At 46.8% G+C, this 25,863-nt stretch overlaps 1 protein-coding gene across 8 annotated transcripts in view; it reads right to left on the bottom strand.

The window, feature by feature from the left end:
* Positions 1-25,863, bottom strand: part of LOC146869769 (triggering receptor expressed on myeloid cells 2-like) — a 143,865-nt gene that overhangs the window by 70,571 nt on the left and 47,431 nt on the right. For 7 of the 8 annotated variants that reach the window (XR_014966055.1, XM_085614809.1, XM_085614790.1 and 4 more), the window contains one exon: positions 25,771-25,811. Coding sequence is in view for 6 of the 8 variants with exons in the window: in XM_085614809.1 (XP_085470935.1) it covers positions 25,771-25,811 (41 nt within the window). In the remaining 2 variants the exon portion in view is untranslated. Of the gene's footprint in view, positions 1-6,623; positions 6,748-6,855; positions 6,964-25,770; positions 25,812-25,863 lie in introns of those variants that run through there. The other variant, XM_085614857.1, reaches the window with a different exon arrangement.

Raw genomic sequence — 25,863 nt, 5'->3', positions numbered from 1 at the left:
CTCCCAGGTACCTTGCTCAAAAAGTTTAACTATCCTGTGGTGTAAGAGCCTTAAGAAGCACCACTACTTCCCTCTTGAAACCACTCATCCTTAACAATAAGAGAACTTGTCACAAACCTTCTCTGTTGCTGCCCCAAAGATATGGAACTCTCTACCACCGGAAGTACGCAGAATCTCTTCCACGACGGTGTTCAAACTGGAAGTCAAAAGATTCCTTATGCATAAATTCTTACCGTAATTGGGCTAGGCTCACCTGCTCGATGACAATGTCCCTACTACCATGGTACCATCATTTGATGCTGCTCTTCTTTACCACATACTGTGACCCCCTTCGTTGCCAGTTCACACCTGTTTATTAACCCTCCATGTTGCAATTGTCTTGTAATCTGCGATCATTCCTGTTTTTACTCCTACTTGATGTGGATATTGCATTTATGTCCTTCCTTCAATCCTGATGTAAAGCTCTCTGAAATCCTTTGGGATCTTGTTCGCGCTATATAAAACAATAAAACAAATACATAGAAATAAAAATACAAGCTGGCATTAGGAAAGTCTGGGATAACATTTTTCTGCTTGAGTTTTGTTGTTTGGGGATGCCACTAAAATATTGTTTCTTCTTCCTCTTTTTCCAATTGTGTGGCCTCTGGTCTAAAGATTCAGGGTTTAGAAGCATGTTTTAGGTCTTGTTTAATTATTTTATAAACTGTAGAGAATCAGGAAATATCAAAATCATATTTGATATTTTGGCTGCATTTATTCTTTCAGTGATAGGTAAAATGGCTGGTTTCATAAGAACCTTTCCTAATATGTGTCATCACAGTTACCCACAGAGAATGGGTAAAAACCCTTAAAACATCAGCCCCTAATTACCAGTGCCAGTATTGATAGTAGGCGAATTGCCAACACCTCAGGCTTTAAACATTCAATGCAAGGTAAAGTGACAAGTTTATGTGGAAAGAGCGCTATCACCAAGCATCTGGGATAGTGGTTAAAACATGACACCAGACTTTTGGAAAACATGGAACACAGTGTCACTTGGAATGCTCTGCAAAAAAGGTTCTTTCTAAGTTCAACAAAGATTGGAGTGATATTGTTTGTATTTGCAGTGATTCCGCTACGTATATGAAAACGTTGTGTGATGACCTGTCAAAATCGATACCTGAGATGAAGTGCTTCCCTGTAAGAGATCCTTGCTAGATGGTATGCTGCAAGCATCTTTACAATCTTCAGAGTTAATGAAGAATGCTATTGTTTTTTAGTCCATTCCGGTGCACTGTTTTCTTTTGCACAAGAACTAAAACGTAACATTTTGTGCTTTGTGTGGCATCAAAGAAAGAGTCATCCCAACTGTGTCCCTTAGCTGATGGTTCTCAGTCCAAGGGGCAATGAATGCTATATTATCCATGTGACAACCGTTTACAGAATTTTTGCTGAGTATGTTATGTTATGTTATGTTATGTTAATGGTTTTTATACCGCGCACAGCTGCCCCAGCAAAGGGGCGTCCTGGCGCCAAGAAAGGTAAACACAACATCACAAAATGCAGCAGAGTCAGTTGATTTTATTAAAAAGAAAAGTTTTGATGACACGTCTGAACCTGGTTAAATCTTCCAAAGCACGGATGTCATTAGGGAGAGCGTTCCAAAGCTTAGCGGCTACTACTCGGAAGGAGCGGCCTCCAATCCTGCTCAGCAAAAAGCGAGGAACAACAGCCAAATTCTGGCCCATCGATCTCAAAGAGCGAGAAGGGACATATGGAGTCAGAAGGTTCATGAGAATAGGTGGAGCCATGCCTTTCAAAATTTTAAAGGCCAGGCAGAGCACCTTAAACTCAATCCGCCGAGCAACAGGCAACCAATGGAGTGTTTGCAATGCTCTGGACACTGAGCAACGTTTGGGCAGCCCAAATATCGCTCTTGCGGCGGCATTCTGCACTCGTTGTAGCCGCAGAAGTTCAGCCTTGTTCGTGCCTGCTAGCAGAGCACTGGCATAACCTATCCTGGATAGTACCGAGGCCTGGACCACAAGCTGTCTAGTGGGGGCATCGAAGAATTTAAGCACCGGCCTGATGCCCCTAATAATGCCAAAACAAGAGGCAGCCACCTTCTTAGTCTGGCAAGTGAAGCTAAGTAAAGGGTCCAGCCAGACCCCGAGGTTTTTTAACTCCATAGCAGGAGAGGGGATCATTCCTAACTCGGGAGGCCACCAGCAGTCATTCCAACATCCAGGTTGCTTCCCAAACACCATCACCTCTGTCTTCTTTGTGTTCAATTGGAGACAATTCTGGTTCATCCAATTGGCCACCGAGCGTAGCCCCTCACAGAAGTTGAGGGCGTCCATGGCTGAGTCCCCACTTAGTGTGACCGCCAGCTGCGTATCATCCGCATAGGACACCATTGTCATGCCCCAGCCTTTGACTACCGCAGCCAGCGGCCTCACATAAAGATTGAAGAGAGTGGGGCTCAGAGATGATCCCTGTGGGACCCCCAAGGTGAGCGGGTGAGAGGTGGATTTACCGGGTGGTATCGCAACCTGAAAAGATCTATTGGAAAGGAAGGAGCGGAACCAGCCTAGTGCCAGCCCCCTAACCCCAGCTTCCTCTAACCGCCGCAACAGGATTTCGTGGGACACCGTATCAAAGGCGGCGCTCAGATCTAACAACAGGAGTGCCGCTGTTTGTCCGGTGTCCAGCACGGAGCGCAGATGTTCAACCATGTATAACAAGGCAGTCTCCGTGCTGTGGCCTGTACGAAAACCATTTTGCGTGGGATCCAAGATGTTAGCTTTGGCAAGATGGTCGGCCAGGATCCCATTCACGTGGGCTTCGGTGACTTTAGCAGCCCACGGCAGCAGAGAGATGGGGCGATAGTTCTCAGGTTTTATAGGATCTAGGGCAGGCTTTTTTAGGATGGGGGTAACTACCGCTTGCTTCCACTTGGTGGGTACAATCCCTGAACCCAGTGACACATTAATAAGGGCAAGCAAGGGTGCGCGACATGTGGCCTGCATGTTTTTAAATAGGGCCGGTTTGAGGGGGTCTGCAGGGGAGCCAGATTTAATTTTTTGGCTCAGTAAATCAAAACCCTCCTCAGATAGGGGGGCCAAAGAATCCAGGATCCTATCATTGATCTTAGGACAATCAGATGAATCCGAGCGGTGCACAATAGTTGGAAAGGTGTGGTAGATTGCTTGCATCTTTTGAACAAAGAACAAGGCCAGACTCTCGCAGTGAGAGTCAGTGCAGATTTCTGCCGCGGAGGCCCTCTTAGTTGTAAGGTCCTTTAGGACCTTAAAGATTAGTTTGGAGGGATTAGGGCTGTTCCGGAACTCCTGCGCATAAAATGCGGCACGTGTTCGACACACCGCTCTGTGATATGCCTTGGATAGAGTAAGGTAGCAGGTTTTGAGCGCGGGATCATAGGCTTTCCTCCATCGCCTTTCTGCTTGCCTACACTCTCTCTTGAGAGACGACAAGGTCTCATCATACCACGGGCTATGGGCCTTGGTCCGGCACTTGGAACGTACAAGGGGAATAAGAGAGTCCAAGGCCGTGCCAATCCAAGTACAGAATGAATCATACCCACAGTCAGCATCGGAGAAAAGAGGTAGGGGTGTTTTTCCTAATAAAAGGTAGAAGTCTTCAAGTTTTAATTTACTCCACTGGCGGGAGAGAGATGTTTTATTCTGTGCCACAAAAAGAGAATCTACCACAGGGATAACTGCCTTCACCAGCATATGGTCTGTCCATGACAACTGAACAGGTTGGCATAAAGTAATGTCCTCTAAGGAGGTAAAGAACGGGTCCAGTATGTGTCTGCCAGAGTGGGAGGGGGACATCACTCTCTGTAGGAGCTGCAAGGCTTCTAGATCGGCTAGGCAGCTCTTAATGGAGGATTGAGATGGACAGTCAAAGTGCAGGTTGAGGTCACCTACCACATTGAAATTTGCACAACCAAGAGCTTCTATGCTAATGACGTCCGGGAGAGCGGCCCTAAAGGCAGCATCGCAGCCCGGAGGCCGATATATAAGAAGACCTGAAAAGCTATAGCAATGGGACAGAGAGATTCTAAAGCGAGCACATTCGCAACCTGGAAGTTTTAGTTCTTTCCATTCACAAGGAAAGCGGCGTTTCACCGCCATTGCAATTCCACCACCTCTCGAACCGCGGTTGAGAGTTGCCACGGTATAGTCAGGGGGGAAGGCAAGGTTTAAAATCGCAGTGTCAGCATCTTGTAGCCATGTCTCGGTCATAAAAAACACATCAGGGGAGTCATTGGTGACAATATCAAAGATCTCCGCCTGATGTTTGACCAGAGATCTGACATTTAGGCTATATATACTGGCAGTATTCACCCCCGACACGTTAATCTGCCGGGATGAAATTTGCAAGGAGCGGACGCGAGAAGGGGGAGGCAGGCGCCAACAGCAACAGGTGCACCGATAAGGGCCCCTTAGCGGTGCTACAGGCGGAAGTGGACAGATAGTAAATTGTTCACGTAAGGCCAATAAGTCTGCTCTACCATACCTGAGGATGGAAGCAGCCATAATGAAGATGAAAAGGTCTGCCGCACCCCGCACTTCCTTAGCGCTGACGGGCGCAGACGGGCAGACTCTGGCTTGACTCAGGCGAGAGTCAGGCGCTACCGCTGCGCGTCACCGCTGCGCGGCCCGTGTGAGCATTAAATACCGGCTCACCTGGAGTCCTGGCAAGCGCTAGAGCGCTCGAGCAGATGGCACAGTTAACAAAACACCACCCCCAAGATGGCGGCCAAGCGCCACGCGAAGGAGCACAAGGGCTTCCAGCAAGGACAACAGACTCCGCAAAATGCGGTGAGGGCACAATTTATAGTGCAAGAATGTGGGCGATATTATAACAGTATGAGTAATGATGCCAATGGCAAGAAATGTGCGGATCTTTGGTTATATTGATAGTGATGTGAAAAAAAGTACACTCTACTGCAGTCTTAGATTTTTACAGGAAAACATAAATGCTGTAGTGGACATAATAAAAAACTAGAGTCTGAAAACACCCTTGTCTGCCAAATATTCAGCATAATTGGTGTAGATGTGAAACATCTCCTTGAGAGTAGGCCGGGCGACACCTTTAGTGACTTTGGCACTGCAACATGTTCCATGTTAGAGTGCTTTCCACTTGGTAAGCAAAGCAATGGTGAAGAGCAATCCAGGAACTTTTATTTTACAGTGTATGAGAAATGGCTTGCAATGATGCATAGAAATGTCCCTTCACCACCAATGGCATTTGAAGTCAATGAAGCCTCACTGTGGAACTCTGTTCTAGATCCCTTCTGTAAAGGGGAATTTCCTCCATAGTTTCAAAAGTGGTGCTTCATTTTTGACCGCTTCAATAAATCTGAGGGCATAAGCACCCAGATCAGCGCAAGTGTTGCAGAACCTGCCCCGAGAATCGCAATCTTCAAGTGCACCAGTATTAACATGAAAAGCAATGTCAATGGCCAGAGTTAACAAATTGTGTACTGGCTGTTTTGGCGTTGCCCATCTCAAGTTCCAATGTTGAGAGGGCCTTCTCACAGAAGTTAACATGGGAAGGAAAGAGCGAGCGCACATGACCAAAGACTCACTGAAGAAGTATTGTATGGTGTACTACAATAAATTTACTTTGCAAAAATGATTGCGACATCATATACACTATACTTATAAACAGGTCCTGTGCACACGATTTAAGATGATTAAGACATTCACAGTATAATAAAAGTAGTTCAACGCTTGTATTTCTGTGAATGTTGTTTAATTCAAGTTGGGTTCATCAAAACAAAAGGCGCCAGCCGACACGTGTTTCGTCAACAGGTAACAACCTGTGACTCTTCAGGGCTGGGAACAATATAATAATAACAGTAATCATAAAAGTGAAAGTGGTAGATAAAATCAATATGAACGGTGAGGCGAAGGGTGATCACACGTCAGTAATCAGTGACGAAAAAGCACCATACGTGAATAAAAATAGAAAACTTAACGGAAAGAAAATAAAGGAAAAAGGGAGAAAAGAAAAGGAGTTTGAAAAAGGATGGGATAAATGGTTCACAGAGAAAGAAAAGGTGATAGTTCAGGAGTTGTGACATCCAGTGATATTGCATTGAAAAAGAAGGTCTTACAAAAACAAAAAGTTGTGGTGAGTATGTCAAAATTGACAATAAAGTAAGTGGTTAAGCCGCAAAATGTCAAAAGATAAACAATGAAATAACAAAAGATGGTCTAGGAATGGTCAGAGTAGAGAGAAGGAATACGAATCAATCCTAAAATTAAATAATAAGGAAAACTAAGTAAATGGACGTAAAAAAGGCCAAAATAATCATTGTGTACGTACTCGTGCGACAATAAAAATGATTAAACAAAGCGCAGTTGTGCGCCTAGCATGAAAATCCGAGGAGAGCGGTAAATAATCTATCTAAAAGTCAAAAACAACCGCACTAAATCATTGCTGTAATACAAATTGTGAATGAAACATCGAAAGGCTGCTTTGAAATATCTCAAACAGGCCAAAAGTGAGCCACGGAAATAGTGAAAAAGAAACGTGTAAAACAGAGCGTACAGGTAAAGGAAAGAAAGAAGAAGATTGAGACGCTGGATTGGGAAGCGTGTAGATACCTGATATAAACGAGTATGGGAAGCGGTGAAGAATCCAAGATGATCCAAAGGTAAGGATCGGGTGTGCGCAAAGCAGTAGCTGGAAATAAGTCGAGCGGGCGGGTGCGTCCGTAATCAAAGGAGCCTGAAAGGGAGGGGGGGCAGAGATTGAGTACCAGGGTCGGACTGGAGAGGGGGGAACAGTGTGAAAATCTCCATGGTTAAAGAGGGGTAAGGAGTTAAAGAAAATTACCTGGTGCAGGCGGGTCAATAGAACGAGTGTCTCGCTGCCGGAGTGTGGGAGGGATAATGCAAACCGGAAGCGGTATAAGAGGCATCATGATGCCGGAAGACTAGAAAGCTAACCCCCGTGTCTACAATAGGAAGGGAAGTGGTGAAAAGGTGGGTAGTGAGTAAAAGAAAAGGAAAGAAAGACTGAGTATAAATTACAACGAGAAGAGCAAAGGAACATGAGACGATAACAGCCTAAAGCAAAAGACAAGTATTTCCAAAAAAGTATAGTAACTGACTAGAAATACAAATGAAAAGTGTGAATAAGTCAAAGGAGACAGACACATGGAAAAAAACGAATCTAAGCTCAAATGGGCATGAAAAAACACAAAAGGAATATGTAGTACTAGTATAGTACAGAAATTCATGTAAAAAGGGAAAAGAACCAAATGACACATTTATAAGCTTATTTTAAGAGTACGGTACAGGGTACAAGAAAAAGAGCTGGATCAAGGTTACAGGGTAACTGCACAGTGTGCATATCTGGTGACAGCGTCATGGAGTACAAATGACAACAAACTAAGGCAATTGGTCAGGACAGAAATCAAAGCAAAAAGCAAGGGAAGAAAGAGAGACAAAATGGGAAACGGAAGACAGAACACAAGGAAAAAGGGCGTAAAAAAAGGCATATTTCAAAACATAGTACGGTTACGCCCAAAATTGTAGGTAGAGGGGAAGGAAGAAAGCAAAGTAAAGCGGTATAATCAGGGGCCCAAGAAATATTGGAGTTCATGGTCGGTGTTCTGACCGTGATTCACAGTATGCAGACGCATAATCCAAGTAGCTTCAAGGCGTCTCAGTCTAAGTTCAAGGTTCCCCCCCCTTATATTGGGTTGGGCAATGTCAATTCCAAAAAACGAAAATCTCTTATAGGCTCCTTGTGTAGGACATGATGCTATGTGTATAGCCATAGGGTATCTAGAGTCTTGTTGGTGAATGGCTCTTACATGTTCGCTGATACGGTCCTTCAGGGCCCTGATAGTGCTGCCAACATATTGGCTTTTACAGTTGCACTCAAGAACATACACCACAAATTTGGTGTTACAGTTGATGTTCATTCTGATCTCGTAGTTGCGTTGGTGATAGCTTGTGAATCTTTTCACTCCATTCTGCGCCCATTTGCATACCCCACAGCAACCACATTTGTGGAAACCGTTGGTGTGTGGCGTGAGCCAGGTGATTGTGGCGGCTGAGTGTGGTACAGTGGGACTGAGTCTATTCCACAAGGTCCTGCCACGTCTGAATGTGATTGAGGGCTTGGCAGTAATGATCTCATTAACTGTTTTGTCAGCTAGCAGGATATTCCAATGTTTATTAAGGCTTTTCTTGATCACTATGCTTAAGTCATTGAAATCAGTTATCAATCTTGTAGTTTGAGTTTCTGCTTTATTGTGAGATTTTGGTCGCAGTGTGCTTTTTCTGTCGATTTTAGTGACTCTGGTGATAGCCTTGTTGATCGTGTTGGGTTTGTAACCACGTTGAGAGAATCTGTTTCTCATATCAGCCATGCAGTCAAGGAATTCATTATCTTCGCTACAGTTTCGTCTTGCTCTTACGAGTTCCCCATAAGGGATGGATCCGATCTGATGCTCAGGGTGGGATCTGTCAGCATGGAGAATTGCATTACAGGCTGTCTCTTTACGATATAGCCTGCTGTGCAGAGTGTTTTCTTTGACATAGAGTTCTATGTCTAGAAAAGTGATGAGTGAAGTGCTGTGACTACATGTGAACTTCATGTCCATATCATTGGAATTAAGGTGGACACAAAAGGCACCAAGATCCTCTTGTGTGCCCGACCAAAGGAGAAGGCAATCGTCTATGTAGCGTCCCCAAAAAACAATATAATTCAGTCCAGTGTGCACCTTTACTACTCCAAATCCATGTTGCCTCTAATGAGCCCATATAGAGGTTGGCAAAAAAAGGTGAAAACCTAGAGCCCATGGCTACACCTTTGATCTGTTTGTACCATTTCTTATCGTACATGAAGCAGTTATTTTTCAGTATTATGTCCATCATGGATATTAGCATGTTTGTGTGTTGCCACAAGGAAGCCGATCTGTTCTCAAGATATTGCGTCACCGCTTTTAAACCTGTGTCAGGTTTAATTGAAGTGTATAGGGACACAACATCAAGTGTCGCCATGATCATGCCTGGTTGCCATTGGAGGTCGCTCAGGATGCCCAGAATATGCTTAGTGTCTTGTATGAAAGATGGGAGGTTTTTAACCAGGGGTTGGAGAAATAGGTCGACATATTCTGCTATTCTTTCAGTAGGTCCCCCTATCCCTGAGACAATGGGTCTGCCTGGAGGGAATGTGGATTGTTTGTGTATTTTAGGAAGTGTATATAGCCAAGGAGAGACTGGTTTGTCAACCCTCATGTATAATACTTCATTGTCATCAAGTAGACCAAGAGTATGCCAGTCACTCAAGTTTTTGTTGATGAGTTTGGTCAGGACACTCGTCGGATTGTTGGCAAGAGGTTCATAGCAAGTAGAATCGTTGAGTTGAGAAATGATTTCAGTGTGGTAGTCTATTTTGTTCATTATAATGACATTTCCACCTTTATCGGCCTCCCTTATGATTATGTCATGATCAGAGATGAGATCTTTAAGTGCCATGCGTTCATTTCTTGATAGATTGTCTCTGCCTTTGTATCTGGATTTGTCAAGTTTGGTCTCGTGTTTATTAAGGTCCTCAAGGACCAAGTTATAAAAGATATCCATAGGGTTACTACCTGGTAGTGTGGGTGTCCATTTGGATTTCACTTTGAGACCGCTAGAAATGGTAAGACCAGTGTCAATGTCAAGTTCGTGTAATAGACGTTCCAGTGTGTATGGATGATCGTCAAGGACACGGCGGGAAGGGGCTGAGTGGCAGGAGCGTACCCGGGCACCTGGGGGTCCCGACGGGCGGGCCCCGTGTCTGCCTTCCCCTGATTCAGAATCGCCAAACCTCATGGAGGTCCGACTGACCCTCTCCCTAGTAATCCGGAGGAAAATTACCCCCCTTTCTTGTATTCCGTGCGCACAAGGTGACAGAGGGGACCCAAGGCGCAAATGTACCCGCCCTCCTAGAGCCCTCGCTGGGATCTGGGAGGCAAATGGACCCTCATCGAGACTTCCAGGCAAGCTCGGCCATCTGGTCGCCCCATTGGAAAGCATTGTGAGCAACCAGATGGCCGAAGGGACGTGTGCGACCAGATGGCCGAAGGGACGTGCGCGACCAGATGGCCGAGGGGACAGGCGCGACCAGATGGCCGAGGGGAAAGGGGAAAGGGCAGGGGAAGCATCCCCGGGCCCTCCGGACCCCGCCCCGGGCACCCTGCCACGCGGCAGGACCCAGGACGGAGACCGGGGCGGGGGGGGCGCCCTCCCCGGGGCCCCTAGGGGCCCAGCCGGAGCTCCTGAACCCAGATGAGCGAGGGGAGGCTCCCTGGACACAACGGAACCCCGTCCCGGGCCTTTGGGAGTGCCAGTGGATGGGGCCCAGGGCCGGAGACCCCGACCCGGGGCCCGGCCGGGCCCGCGGACCCAGCCGGGGCCCCCAGGCCCGCAGGCGCAGGGGAAGCATCCCCGGGCCGTCCGGACCCCACCCCGGGCACCCTGCCACGCGGCAGAACCTATGACGGAGCCCGGGGCGGGGAGGTCGCCCTCCCCGGGGCCCCCAGGGGCCCGAACGGAATTTCTGAACCCAGACGAGCGAGGGGAGGCTCCCCGGACACAACGGAACCCCGTCCCGGGCCTTTGGGAGTGCCGCAGGCTGGGGGATGGGGCCCGGGGCCGGAGAACCCGACCCGGGGCCCGGCCAGGCCCCTGGACCCAGCCGGGGCCCCCAGGCCTGCAGGCGCAGGGGAAGCCTCCCCGGGCCCGCCGGACCCCGCCCTCCCCGGGGCCCCCAGGGGCCCGGATGGAACTCCTGAACCCAGACGAGCGAGGGGAGCCCGTCCCGGGCCTTTGGGAGTGCCGCAGGCCGGGGGAAGGGGCCCGGGGCCGGAGCCCCTGACACGGGGGCCGGAGCCCCTGACACGGGGCCCAGGGCCGGAGCCCCTGACCTGGGGCCCTCCCGGGCCCCTGGACCCAGCCGGGGCTCCCAGGACCACAGGCGCAGAGGAAGCCTCCTCGGACCCTCCGGACCCCTTGTCCCGGGCACCCTGCCACGCGGCAGGCCCCGGGACAGAACCAGGGCAGCATCCGGGCCCGTCCAGCTGCCGGCTGAGGACCGAGAGGGGTCCCAGAGTACCCTGTCCCTAGTAATCCGGAGGAAGGTTATCCCCCTTTCTTGAAACCCGCGCGCTCCGAGTGACGGAGGGGACGCTTGGGGCGAACGCGCCCAGCCTCCTGGAGCCCTGGTTGGGATACGGGAGGCGAATGGACCCTCATCGGGACTTCCAGGCCAGCCCAGCCATCTGGCCCCCCTTATAGGAAAGCATTGCGCGCGACCAGATGGCCGAGGGGAAAGGAGCGACCAGATGGCCGGCAACTGAAAGGACTCCCGTCTGCCCGCCCATAGCCGGGCCATAGTGGTAGGGCTCCCGCCTGATCCAAGGGCTCGGTGGGCTCTGCTTTCCGGGGGGGCCTCGGGGACAGCGACTGGGCCTCAGGCACGGGGAGGACCGACGGAGCTCTCAGGCCCGGGCGCCCCGGGGGAAGGACTGCCCGGGACCCGTGGAGCCCGTCCCTGGGCACTTTGCCACGCCGCGGGCCGGAGGAGGGAAGCCCCGGATGCCTGGGAGGATGTTGCCCGGGCGTAGCCCATCTGGTCCCCGGCAAAGAACCGCCAGCCCCAGAGGGGTCTTCCGGCACACCCTGCCCATACTAATCCGGAGGAAGGCTACCCCCCTTTCTTGTAACCCGCGCGCTCCGAGTGACGGAGGGGACCCTAGGCGCAGATGCGCCCGACCTCCTGGAGCCCTGAATGGGATCCGGGAGTCGAATGAGCCCTCATCGGGACTTCCAGGCTGGCCCGGCCTGGCCATTGGAAAGCATTGCGCGCGACCAGATGGCCGAGGGGAGATGTGCAACCAGATGGCCGGGACTGAAAGGACTCCCATCTGTCCAACCCCGAGCCTTCGCGCTAGGGATCCCGCCTGCCCACGCAGGGCTCCGTGGCTGCAGGGCTCCGGGGCTGCAGGGCTCCAGGGCTGCAGGGCTCCGGGGCTTCAGGACTCTAGGGCTGTAGGGCTCCGGGGCTGCAGGGCTCCAGGGCTGCAGGGCTCCGGGCCTGCAGGGCTCCAGGGCTGCAGGGCTCCGGGGCTGCAGGGCTTCAGGGCTGCAGGGCTCCGGGGCTGCAGGGCTCCGGGGCTGCAGGACTCCGGGGCTGCAGGGCTCCAGGGCTCCGGGCTGAAGGGCTCCAGGGCTGCAGGGCTTTGGGGCTGCAGGCCTCGGGGGGGGGCTCGTAGACCCCACGCTGGGCCTCAGGCATGGGAGGCCCGGCGGAGCTCCCGGGGCCCGGACACCTGGGGGACCCATGGAGCCCGTCCTGGGCACTTTGCCTCGCTGCGGGCTGGAGGAGGGAGCACCGGACGCCCCGGGGAAGTGTCATCCAGGCTTGGCCCATCTGGTCCCCGCCTGAGAACCGCCATCCCCAGGAGGGGTGTCCCGGCATACCCTGCCCCTACTAATCCAGGGGAAGGCTACCCACCTTTCGTGTAACCCTCGCGCTCCGAGTGACGCAGGGGATCCTAGGCGCGGATGCGCCCGACCTCCTGGAGCCCTGACTGGGATCCGGGAGTCAAATGAGTCCTCATCGGGACTTCCAGGCTGGCCCGGCCATCTGGTCGCCCCATTGGAAAGCATTGCGTGCGACCAGATGGCCGAGGGAAAGGTGTGACCAGATGGCCGGGACCGAAAGGACTCCCAGCTGCCCACACCGAGCCATAGCGGTAGGGCTCCCGCCTGCCCTTGCAGGGCTCTGGGGCTCTGCACCAGGGTCTCCTGTCCCGGGCAGATGGAAACTTGGCAGGCCGCAGGATGTGGGATCCCAGGCCCTGACCAAAAATCAGGAGGCCCGGGGCCAGTCCCTGCTTCTCAACGCAGCCAGGCCGGGGAGATCGGGGAGCCTGCCCAAGCAAGAGGGACCCCAGTCCCGGGCACACGGTCCCTTAGGTTGTGCGCTCGTTTTCCACAATTTTTTTCAAAATTCCGTGAAGAGGCATTCCCCAAATTCCGCCCAGCCCTAGTTTAAACTGGAATGGCTTGGGGAGCAAAACAACTATGGAATTAGGCCCAGATCTCTGTACTTGGGGTGAATGTTTGACATTGTTTTTAAATCACATGCAGTTTGTTACATGTAAGCCTTATCTATGAAATTACGTTTTTCTTAAATGTGTATAATGAAGACATACATCTCTCTGCCTGGCTCTGCTTCTCTCTGTCACCTCCTCCACCTATTCAACTATGCCATCAGTCCCTTACCTTTCCTTCCTCTCTTGACTTGTCGACCATTCAACCACCTCTCTCTTGCTCTCACCTCTGTTGTGTTATATTACATTGGATATATACACTACATGCAATCTCTCTCTAGACAAGTGTGGGGTTGAAGTTCTTGAGTACATGGGGGATAGCCTCTAATCTTGGGTCGCCAGTCCTGCCCTCGTCACTTTTGATTGGTCATTAGACAAAGACCTTCATATGAGTGGCATATGCTCAGGTTGTGCAGTGCTTAATTTGAGCAGGTGGTTTCCGGTGCTTGGCACTGGCACTTAATGGTCAACACTGACGTTTATGACAGTCTGCCACATGGTGACGCTAGTTGTCTAATTTAGAGATGAGTACAACAACAGTTGTTTCTTCATTCAATATACATTATAAATAACTCATACTGCCACACAAGCTATTTTTAGCTTTGAGGGCCTGCAATAGTCTGAATTCCCACAGTTTTAGGAGTGTGATGGGTAGTAGTTGTGTTGGCACTGTTATTGGCAGCAATGGCATGGGCAATGGGTGGTGCAAGCTCCTGATGAGTGCACTTGTACTTATTATTATTATTGTTTTACAAATTACAAATGAATCAGTGTTGAGAAGGTAGGGTCCAGTTGCAAATATAAGTTTACTAAGTGGGGCAGAGTTCTTTACGCCTGCTGGCCCACCTCTGACAGCCAGTGAAGCTGGTCTAGGGCATGGTCATACATGCCAACCCTCCTGATTCAGGCCAGAGACTACTGATTTCAAGGCGAGGGTCCCGCCTCCTGATTCAGGCCGGAGACTACTGATTTCAAGGCGAGGGTCCCGCCTCCTGATTCCTGCATGCAGGGACCCAATTCCACGGCGGGCTTCAGATGGCAGGGGCTGGTCTTGTGTGCCTCGGGTTATGCACTGCCAGTAACTTGCTCCTGCAAGCTGGTGCACAACATTTTTGTCACATTTTCTCTGCCTGCCATAGAGATTTCACTGTGCTCCTGACAGGTATGGAAGAAACATTTTTGAATTTCTGATATCCGATCCTCATACATGTCAATAGACCCGCCTGAAGCTGCCGCTACTTCAATAGAAGGCAATAGGGGAAATACATTCTCCTGATTATTTTATTAGATTCCCCCTCTTTCCTCCTCTACAATGCTGGCATGTATGCATGGTATATGAAACATTGGGTAGAATTCCTCGTATTGGCGCTGCCTCCGGATGGTCTCAGCAGAGAGGCCAAGTACAAGTGGGGTCGTTCAGTCTCTAGTGCTGATGGTAATATGGACCTTTATTGTATCTAAGCCTGTTTTAGCATTAGCCGCTGTCACACGCTGACCACAAACCACACCGCTTGCATTTTGCCACCTTAGTGGTGAATGTCATTAATAAAAAGTTAAAAAACTGACACTGACACATGCAAAACAGGAGGTCGTGTGTTTAAAGAGTGTTAATCTGGCGCAGGTACACATATAATGAGAAGGGGACTACTGGACCCAGTTTGGGGGTTTAAATTACCCCGGGGGGTTACAGTAACCACTAGTGATACGTGGTTGCGGTTACTCATTAGCACTGGAAAAAGAGCCCTCTGTTTACATAATCCAGAGGCTGCTGCTTTTTAACCTGGTTTTGCTCGTGGCTTAATGTTGCCTTTCGAATCACATGCCACTGGATGCCTTCACATGGCCTGGAATGTCCTATTGTGGCCTCCGTTGTTATCTACTGGGTCAAAGTGGAATGTGAAAACAGGCCTTGCTCTGCCCTCTAGTGGACATGTTGTGAAGTGCAGCAGACGGTCAAGAAAACTCACAAATTGCTTCTGGATATCCATTAACAGCGATGGCCGCAGTAAGTGCAAGGTGTAACTTATGCCACCCGGAGAGGACCACCCCCGCCCCCTCCTTGAAACCCCACTGCTTAAATAGAACTGTATAGAAAAATCACCAGTGTTCATTTTTAGGGCTCGCTTAGGCTGCGCTTGCGCTGTCTCGTTGAGACATGCAGTATATACTATAGTGGGGAAGCTTTGTTTAAGCTCCGCCCACTCTCCGCCCATCTTTTGGATTGGCTTACGTCCTAAATGCTGCATTCTGATTGGTTTTAAGCTTCTTAGTCCCTCCTTCTGACAGCCATCTTGTCATTTGTATCCTTCCCCGGTTATTGGCCCCTTTACTCAAATATGATTTTCTGCCCTGTGTCCCCCCCCCTCCCGCAGTTCATCACTTCTCACCCCCCCCCCCCCCCCATTAACCCCTCCACTCCCATTTGTGCCTTCTTAAAGGCTGGCACTCCCATTTGTAATGCAATACGTCTCGCGTAAATGTGAGTTGTATTCCATTGCAAATGCTTGTTTTAAAGTAGTGCGCATTGTGGTTGAGCGTAAGCCCACCCCGCATTCTGTGTTCCTCGCGAAGACCGGAAGTCAGGCATCTCGTGCCTGAGTGTGGGCGGGGCTCCCGTGCACCAAGGAGAGCCCCACACACCGGCCAGATAAGACGGAGGTTACCTAGATTGATTTGAGATTTTCTGATAGGGCTGCTCTGAGGGGTTTTTCCTCTCTCAGTGGCGATGAAAGGATCCAATTAGGATTTCTCCTCACGCAGAGTCTCTGCATACTTCAATCATTGTGCGCTTCACAAGTAAAACACCAACTGCTCAACACGCGCTGATGAGCTTAGGTTGGCCCACTGGAAACCTATTGGGCACTAGAGCCATAGCAATGTAGAGCCCGGCAGCACCTAGACGGAGGAAGGGGGGCTCGTGAAAGCAGCAGCACCCCATGGAGCTTTAACACGCACATAAATCCAAGACGCAAAAAGGGCACCGCATCTCTGGCGCTCCACGGGCGCCAAGACACAATTGTGGGCCCAGCGGTAGTGGGGATATTAGCAGCCCCTCTGGCAGCAACAGCAAGAAGGCACGCAAAAGAAACCGACAGCGTTCAGGGGGCTTAAACTATAAACTGAAAGATTATAACCGGGAGCGATCCCACTATTGCATTAATAACCCCCAGGAGAGAGGCTGGAAGTCTGTCCCCTTAGCACTGGGCAGGCGCGCAATGCCCATAGGGCTCACAGGGCTTCAGCCTCCCCCCCCTCCCTCTGTCCTGTGTGTCAGCATGGGCTGGGTCAGCTTCCCGGGCACACACACGCCCGCACCCGAGTACTTCACAGGTCTTTAAAAGACCATTGCCTTGTTAACGAGGCTTTGTTGTATTTTCAGCCCTTCTTGGAGCCCCTGCATCTCCACTCTGCCTATGACTGGAAGAATTAGCCCCCCACCCCGAAATTTTTATTAGACCCCCACCCCCCCGAAATTTGGCTCTAGTTGCGCATCTGGCCGGGGGCATCACCAAAGCCCCTCACAACCATTAACGGCAAACGAAAGAATTTGGACAGAATTTGGCACCTCAAACTCCAAAACCCAACAACCCACCGATGATGCATTTAAAGATACATTGTTACAAGGATGGAGTTCAGGTCCAATAAATTTAAAATGGATTTATTTTTAACAGCACAGCAACCCAAGGTGACTGATCAGCATCATCCAGACAGAGATAACTGCCCAGAGCATCACAGTCCCTTAAGGTTCCAAATGGAACAAGAACTGTTTCTCATAAGATGCTACTATGCCATAACATAACCATGTTGAACAACAACCATTGAAAATGCAAATGTAACATATCTCCCTTTTTTTTTAACAAACAAAAATACTCCACCAGAAACTAATACATTACTTATTAAGTACAAACATTACTCATCATAAAACCTTCTTGGAGCTGTTCTTATGCGATCAGAAACTTTAACTCTAGAAGCTACATTATCATTATCACTCACTGATGGAGAGCACACAGCTTGACTGGGTATATTGTGACATTTAGCAACACGTTTAACATTCCATAATCTTCCATCTTGGGTTATGACACTGTTATCAAAAACCCTCACAATCTTCATGGGTTTACCAAAACTTCCTGAACCCTTCATAGTTAAACCAGGTTTTTTAACCCTGACCCAATCACCCCTGTTGAAATTGTGAGCTTTAGTTTTCCACTTGTTATCATACCACACTTTTGTTTTCATTTGTTTGGAAGAAACTCTTTCTTTAACTCCAGTAACCATGGAATCAGAAAAAGACTTATGCTTGCATTTCTCCTTGAACCACCATGGACAAATCTTGGAAGCAGGATCTCTCCCTTTTAAAAGACGGAAAGGACTGACTTCCGTAGTGGAATGGGGTGTGATGCGGTACAACCATAATTTTTCCCTTACAAAATTTTTCCAATTATCCTTCACTTTTACTGCATCTGCAACATACCCTTTTAACACCCTATTAAACCGTTCAACAAGACCATTCTCATGTGGTTCATAAACTGAAACAGTATGGTGTTTGATGTTATGACATTTCAAAAAGTTTTCCATATCATTGGATGTGAGTTGTACACCATTGTCTGTAACAAGCTCAGCTGGACATCCTTCTCTAGAAAAAATCTCTTTGAAAAATTCCATGACTAAATTGGTCGAGGCACCTGAGGAAAATTTAACTTCTGGCCATTTGGAGTGATAATCCACTAAGACAAATGCATACTGGGAATCACGCGGTAAACACAGGAAAGGACCAGAAATGTCAAATGCCACTTTCTTCCAAGGCTCAATTGGCCATTCAGTATTCTTTAAAGGAGGAGTGTTAAGTTTTAACATATTCTCACTTGCCATGCACACATCACATTCTCTTACAATGCGATCTACCATGCGATCCAAACCAGGCCACCAGAAATAATTCCTAACCAAACGCTTCATCGCTGATATTCCTGGATGTGACTTGTGTGCCAAGTCTATAATGACCTTTTGAATTCCACAAGGAGGCACACACTTACCATCTTTAAACATAAAATCACCTTCTAATACCAGAGAATCTGCAACTCTATGCATTGGCATAAACTCTTCTGGTAACATTTTCCTTTCTGGCCAACCCTTCAAAATATACTCTTTGACAGTTTGCCATATGATATCCTCCTTCTCACAACATCTCCAGCTATTTTCAGAAATATCCTCAAAGGTTCCATTCACAACATCCTGAATTGTGGTAATCACCTCAGAATCTTCACAGTCACTGTTATCAGAAACCTGACATGGAAGTCTAGACATGAAGTCTGCCATGACATTTTTTTTTCCAGGAACAAACACTGGTATGAAGCAATATTCTTGTAATCTAGAGGTAAGTCTTGCTATTCGGGCGGTAGAGTTCCAGCCACCCCCCGGAGAAAGTATGTTAACTAAGGGTTTATGATCAGTCCTCAAGATAAACTTACTACCCCAAATGTAGTTCCTGTAATGTTCAATGGTCCACACGCATGCTAAAAGTTCTTTTTCTATTACTGCATATCTACGCTCAGTGTCATTTAACGTGCGGGATGCAAAACAAACATTCCATTCATCCTTACCACATCTTTGGGATAAAACACCTCCAATTCCATATAAGCTTGCATCCACAGTAATGATGCATTCTTTGTTCATGCAATAAGGTTTAAGGGTAGGAGCCTTCAGAATTTCAGCTTTAATAAGTTCAAAAGCTTTTTGTTGTTCTGAACCCCATTCAAAAACAACTTTCATTCTTAACAATTTCCTCAAGGGCTCCATCTTGTGAGCGAAGTTTTCAACAAACTTACTGTAGTATTCACACATTCCTGTGAATGATAACAACTGTTCCTTGTTCGATGGAGGGGGAGCCTTCACTATTCCTTCAACATTAGATTTCTTAGGTACTACCCCATCCTTAGATAAAGTGTGACCTAAATATTCAACTGAATCTTTAAACATTTTGCATTTATCTGCTTTAAGGGTTAATCCACAGCGTCTTAACCTTCCACACACCTCAGTTAAATGCTTGAAATGTTCTTCCTCATCTTTTGAAAAAATTAGGATGTCGTCTTGAAAACACTTGACGAATTTGTCCACATCCCTAAATATGTTAAACATCACTTTTTGAAACACCGAAGCCGCTGAGGCTAATCCAAACGGCATTCTAGTGAATTGATATAAACCCTGGGGAGTGATGAATGCCGTAAGTGGTTTGGAGTCTTCAGTGAGGCAGATTTGATGGTAGGCGGACCTGAGGTCCAAAGTGGAAAATACTTTCGCACCCTCTAACATTGAAACCACTTCATTTATGTTGGGAAGGGGATGGCAATCAATTATGATGCCAGCATTGAGTGCTCTTAGATCAACACACATTCTCAATTTTTTATCTGGTTTTCTTACCAAAACAATGGGAGAAACCCACTCAGCCGAATCAATAGGTTCAATATTTTTTTCTGCTACTAAATCATTTAACATGCTCTTAAGCTCTTCCCTGACGTTGATCGGTACATTTCTTAGTTTTTGTTTTACCGGATCAACATCTCTTTTAAGTTTTATCCTGTGGGTATAATCTTTAAGCTTACCTAACGTGTCTGAAAATACATCACTGAAATTACCCCTTATGACATTTCCTTTCACTTGTGAAGAAACATGTGAAATGTTGTTTAAATGCACTTCCTCATCCAATAATACAGGTTCACTAGAACGGGGATTAAGGATAACGCCTATTTTCCACTGGTCCCACCATCCCAAAACATTTATGCCTTTGACCGCAATGTATAACTTGACATCTATTTCCCTTGTTTTGAACCGTAAATTTACCTCGAAATACCCCATCATATCAATTTTTGTACCATCATAACCATGTGCAAATATGTCGGACGGTAACAATTGTGAAGGTAGCAATACAGAACTAAGTTTTTGCTGGAAATAGTCATTTGAAATAATGGTCCATGGTGAACCAGAATCCGCCATCAGGTCTATTAATACGCCAGAGATTTCCACCACACACATGGGAGGTTTCTTATATTCATTGGAGACTGTATTGTTTATGCTAGAAATTTCCTCATAGATAGAAACTACAAAACCTTTGTTATGTTCTTTGCAACTACAAGTTTCACATTTATGAACAGTATTATCCAACTCAGCCATTGAAGATACTCTGCCTTGAGTAGAAAAATTGTTTTTCCTAACATCCCTGCATGCAGAGGCAAAATGACCAATCCTACCACATTTCTTACATTCTTTGTTAATTGCTGGACAACCCCCATAATTAGCTAAGTGTAGCTTGCTACCACACCTGTAACAGGATCCAGGTCTATCATTCCTTTCGAATTTCTTATGAAAAGGATGTGTACCACCACGAAAGGAATTATATCCTGAAGGGTTCTGCTCGCCTTTATGATCACTTTGTTGTGTCTCAGTACGTTTGACCACACATATATCGTCTGATACCTCAGACTTATTAATGGTGGTACTTTTTACAGTTAACATCCACTTCTCAGATTGTTCTAGTGCTTTTGCAGTTGAAATCGCTTCTGCTAACTTAGGATCACCAATTTCCCATAAACGCTCTTGAGTTTTTTTGTTCTTTACATGTACGATGATTTGGTCTCTAATCATCTCATCGCAAATTGCCCCAAAGTTGCAGTGAATACTTAAAGCTCTCAACGCTGTTAAAAAATCGTCAAATGATTCATTTTCATGTTGAATCCTGGTGTAAAATTTGTATCTGTTTAATGCGATATTAGTAACAGGTTTAAATCTGAGTTCCATACGTTGTAAAGCTTCTTTGTATACATTAAAACCCTCTCCTTCTCCTTCCAACGGTGGTACTTGAGGTAGAGCTCTAAAAACCATTTGACCCTCCGAGCCCAAACAATGTAAAAAAATGCTTTTTTTTCTTTCTGCTCCCATGCGTTCCCCATCTATTGCCTTCATATAATTTAAAAATTCTTCTTTCCATCTTGTCCAAGGCATTGGAGGATCACCTTTGTTTTGTAAAAACTTGTCGGGCGGGTCGAATTGCATTTTGTTGTTTTGAATCAGTAAAGGACACAGACTTGCAATCCAAAATAAAATATATATATATATATATATATGGTTATATATTTATACAAGGAATTAGTTCACATTCATGTGTATATAATTGCAAACCACCTTTTTTTTTTTTTTATTTGTTGCTCTTGAAACCAGAACGAAGAAACAGGACAAAAAAAATAGAGTAAAAACTGTTTATAATAATGACTAGTAGTATTAACTGGTGGCAACAAAACTTTCCTTTATATTTGATGAACTCCCAATTTTGTTGAAAGTGCTGTTCTGAACTTAGTGCTTTTTTTTTTATTCCGGTGACTTCCTTCGTTACCAACAGTTGTCATGTAAACAAGTCAAGCCTTTGAAACCATAGAAGACACACGCGTAGTTAAAAGCTTCTATTTTTAACCATGGAGATCGTAATCTGCCAGAATGTCTCCAGAGACAATCACGCTAATTGAGCCTGAAATGCATGCGCAGAGGTGACAACCTTCCGATCAGAACACTTGGCATTGTTCAGCCTGCGTGAGTTATCTCCCTTGAAGATTCCAGGAAGGCCGAAGGGCAAGGTATTTACTTTTAAAGTACACGTTAGTTTCCTCGCGCTTAACACTTGGTAAAATAAATATGTCAAAATGCTCAAAATAGATTAACTCACGTTGCCAAGCACATGGAAAAGTCCGGTTTTCACCACAAGTAACAATCTTGAAGTGTCGTTTTTAACAGCAGGGTCCGTTTCAGAAGGTCAATAAAATCGGAATTTAAAGAACACACAACACCTGTGCTGTAGTAGTCTGGTTGGTCAGGTGTTCCTCTCCTTCATAACTCGTCGCCATATATATATCAGTTCAGTTATGACTTTTTTAGGCAACGGCACAGAGCATTCTGGGTAGTGGCATAAAACAAATTCCTCATAAAATACGAAACACCTCCACAGATTTCAGTGAGGTCACCCATTTCTCAAAGCTATCTCACGCTTCACACAGCAACCCTGTTTATTAACTTTTGATCCACTTGAATTAGAAACATTTTTTGGTAAAATCTGCAGATTATGCAGCAGGTGATAGATAATGTGGTGAATGCGGCAAATCCACAATTATATGGAAAACACCAGCCGCAAAATCCCCTAATTCCAGTGATCCTGACGTTAATGGAGTCACCCTCTAAAACGTCTGACTTAATTTTCGCTGGACAGTTCAGATATATGGAACTGGTTCAGCCTTCCTTACACAAGGAGCAAATTAAGCCATGAAGTTGCTATGCAAATGGCACATACAAAGCGTGGCAGGACACACGGCTAAGACTGCATTAGCAATGCAAGACACACATACACTCACCGTTTTGCTTTGCCTTTTTTCCTGCAAATGAGTTCGACACTGTGTGTCAAATGCACAGTTTTAAGCCTTAGCAATGCTGTACTGGAGCATCTGTAAGCTGTAGTTGCCCCATTGCTTAATTTGTGCTGGTGGCATTGGTTACTGGCACCCACAGACACTGTGTGCCAAATGCATAGTTTTAAGCCTTAGCAATGCTGCACTGGAGCATCTGTAAGCTGTAGCTGCCCCATTGCTTAATTTGTGCTGGTGTTCTCGGGCATTGGTTACTGGCACTCACAGACACTGTGTGCCAAATGCACAGTTTTAAGCCTTAGCAATGCTGTACTGTGGCATCTGTAAGCTGTAGTTGCCCCATTGTTTAATTTGTGCCGGTGGCATTGGTTACTGGCACTCACAGACACTGTGCCAAATGCATAGTTTTAAGCCTTAGCAATGCTGCACTGGAGCATCTGTAAGCTGTAGCTGCCCCATTGCTTAATTTGTGCTGGTGGCATTGGTTATTGGCACTCACAGACACTGTGTGCTAATTGCATAGTTTTAAGGATTAGCAATGCTGTACTGGAGCATATGGCAGCTGTAGTTGCCCCATTGTTTAATTTGTGCTGGTGGCATTGGTTAGTGGCACTCACAGACACTGTGTTCTAAATGCATAGTTTTAGGCCTTAGCAATGCTGCACTGGGGCATCTGTAAGCTGTAGCTGCCCCATTGGTTAATTTGTTCCGGTGGCATTGGTTAGTGGCACTCACAGACACTGTGTGCCAAATGCATAGTTTTAAGCCTTAGCAATGCTGTACTGGGGCATCTGTAAGCTGTAGTTGCCCCATTGCTTAATTTGTGCCGGTGGCATTGGTTACTGGCACTCACAGACACTGTGTGCTAAATGCATAGTTTTAAGCCTTAGCAATGCTGCACTGGAGCATCTGTAAGCTGTAGGTGCCCCGTTGCTTAATTTGTGCCGGTGGCATTGGTTACTGGCACTCACAGACACTGTGTGCTAAATGCATAGTTTTAAGCCTTAGCAATGCTGTACTGGAGCATCTGTAAGCTGTAGCTGCCCCATTGCTTAATTTGTGCTGGTTGCATTGGTTACTGGCACTCACAGACACTGTGTCCCAAATGCATAGTTTTAAGCCTTAGCAATGCTGTACTGGAGCATCTGTAAGCTGTAGTTGCCCCATTGCTTAATTTGAGCCGGTGGCATTGGTTCCTGGCACTCATTTTTGGGGACAGGGACTCTTTTTTCATTATCAGACTTTGACCAAGAGGAAGAGAGAAATTCCGAAAAGGGAGAGAACAGGAGAAGTCTAGGAGCACCATGACAAAGCGAGAAAGCAGGGATGGAAAATAACCCACTGCGGTGGAATAAATAGAGGGCAGCCTGTGTATTTGCCAATTCTGGCATTCAGCAGGGCCAGCAGCAAGCTCCTAAAAAAAACTTTGGCAACCTGCACTCTTTGTTTTAACACATTAAGCAATCAAATACCGGCTGTGACTGCTACACATGCAGCGCAGGTGTGCTTTCTCGAGCATGGTGAGAAAATACATGTGTGTCATAGTCTCTCCACAAGTTTCGTCATCGATTTGGCCACCACAATTGTGGCATCTTGATGGGTGACATGAGCTGCAGGTGGCCCCACCTCATCTGCACCAACAGATGTACTTCTAAGCATACCCCAAGCCCTGTTTGTGAATCTTTGCCTATCACAGGCTGACAGTGTCTATCTTAACAAGGGATCCATGTGCTATGTGTGCACTCACATGCAATGTCTCATAATGCACTCACGAATATGGAGAGAGAAAGTTATACACTGCACATGTTTGCTCCAAACGCCACTGCTGAAATACCCAGATAAGTTCAACGCAGCCCAAACATGCCACCTAGCCATCCCACCAAACAAAAATTACAGTAGCCGTCAGATAACAGGAATCTCACTGACCAATGAGAATTGTAAGAACATGGCCCAGCCTGTATCCCCACCTCACCTGTACTATAATCCAAGCCTTGCTGCCCAGTGAATAATAAACTGCTACCTACCATCTACCACAGCCACTAACTGTCCTCTGGCAGTCGACCCCGATATTCACCCTTGTTCATACAGTGGACACAATACTGTCCTAGAAATGGACCAGACCACAATACCCCAGGGCAAAAGTCAAGGGTGCAACAAACTGCAAACGTGAAGCACTTTTGAGCGTTGCAGCTAGCTAAAGAACACCAGCAGGAAACCAATACACATCAACAGCAAGTTTGATGTTAAAAAATATACACGTGGCACATTTTGTATAATCACTTTAAGCAGTTGTAAAATATAATTTACACCTTCCACTTGCCTTCTTAAAAAAAATGTGTAACTTTCAGCCTTTTCCAAGCTCAATTGCACTTTTGATATGTGGAAAAACACAGATTTTTATAAAAACTAATAAAACGTCCTTTTTGTGCATTTAGTTGTTTCTGTAAAATAGGCCCTTGACCTTTTAAGTAGGGATTAAAGTACAGCGTCACTTCTTGTGACTTCACTTCCTGTGTCCTCATTTATGAGTTGCATATGATAATTAGTCCCCACACTAGTTTAAGTTTCAGTTTAAGACAATAGCTGCCAAGGTTTCAGATTGCTATGAGTGACATTTTCATAATTTCAATGTAATTATGAGTGATATTTCAACGACTATGAGTGACAGTTACTTGCGAACAAAATCAAGCAATGAAGACGAAGGAAACGTATAAATATCAGAAATTACACCCATTTGAGCAACGAGAAACTTTAAGTTAGCTGCTCCAAAGTATAAGTAATAATTTATAAACGACTTTCAAAGGAAGTTTAACTTTTGTTTATATTACACACTTATCCCAGCATGCTCCTGGGCAGACGGTGTATCCACTGTGAGCCATCTGAAGATGGTCCAGACAGCAGTGGTGTCGGGTATTACAACGATATAAGGACATTTTATTAGTTCTTATGTTTTCATGTTTTAGGGTTCATCTCTAGGCAAGAGCCACAGTGGAAGGATGGTTATTGGAGAATTATTTTCCATTCTGGGACAGAGGAAGAGGTTAAACAATATAGAGGGCATAAAAGAAAGTAAGTGTGTGTGTGTATGTGTGTGTGCGTGTGTGTGTGTGTGTGTGTGTGTGCATGTGTGTGTGCGTGTATGTGTGCATGTATGTGGCTGTGTGTGTGTGTGTATGCATGTGCGTGTGTGTGTGTGTGTTTTTTTAAGCAATTGTCCATCCAGTGGGTTGCACTCACCAGCGGGTTTGACATCCTCCATCGCTCCATTGATTTTTTTGCTGGAAGAGACAAGAGCAGATCGTCAGAGCGTCAGAGGGTGTTCTGTAGCCT

The sequence above is a fragment of the Triturus cristatus genome, chromosome 1_1 (assembly GCF_964204655.1).
Source record: "Triturus cristatus chromosome 1_1, aTriCri1.1, whole genome shotgun sequence".
Taxonomy (NCBI): Eukaryota; Metazoa; Chordata; class Amphibia; order Caudata; family Salamandridae; genus Triturus; species Triturus cristatus.
Note: the sequence above shows the minus strand (reverse complement) of the source record. Positions and strands in the feature narration are given on the sequence as shown.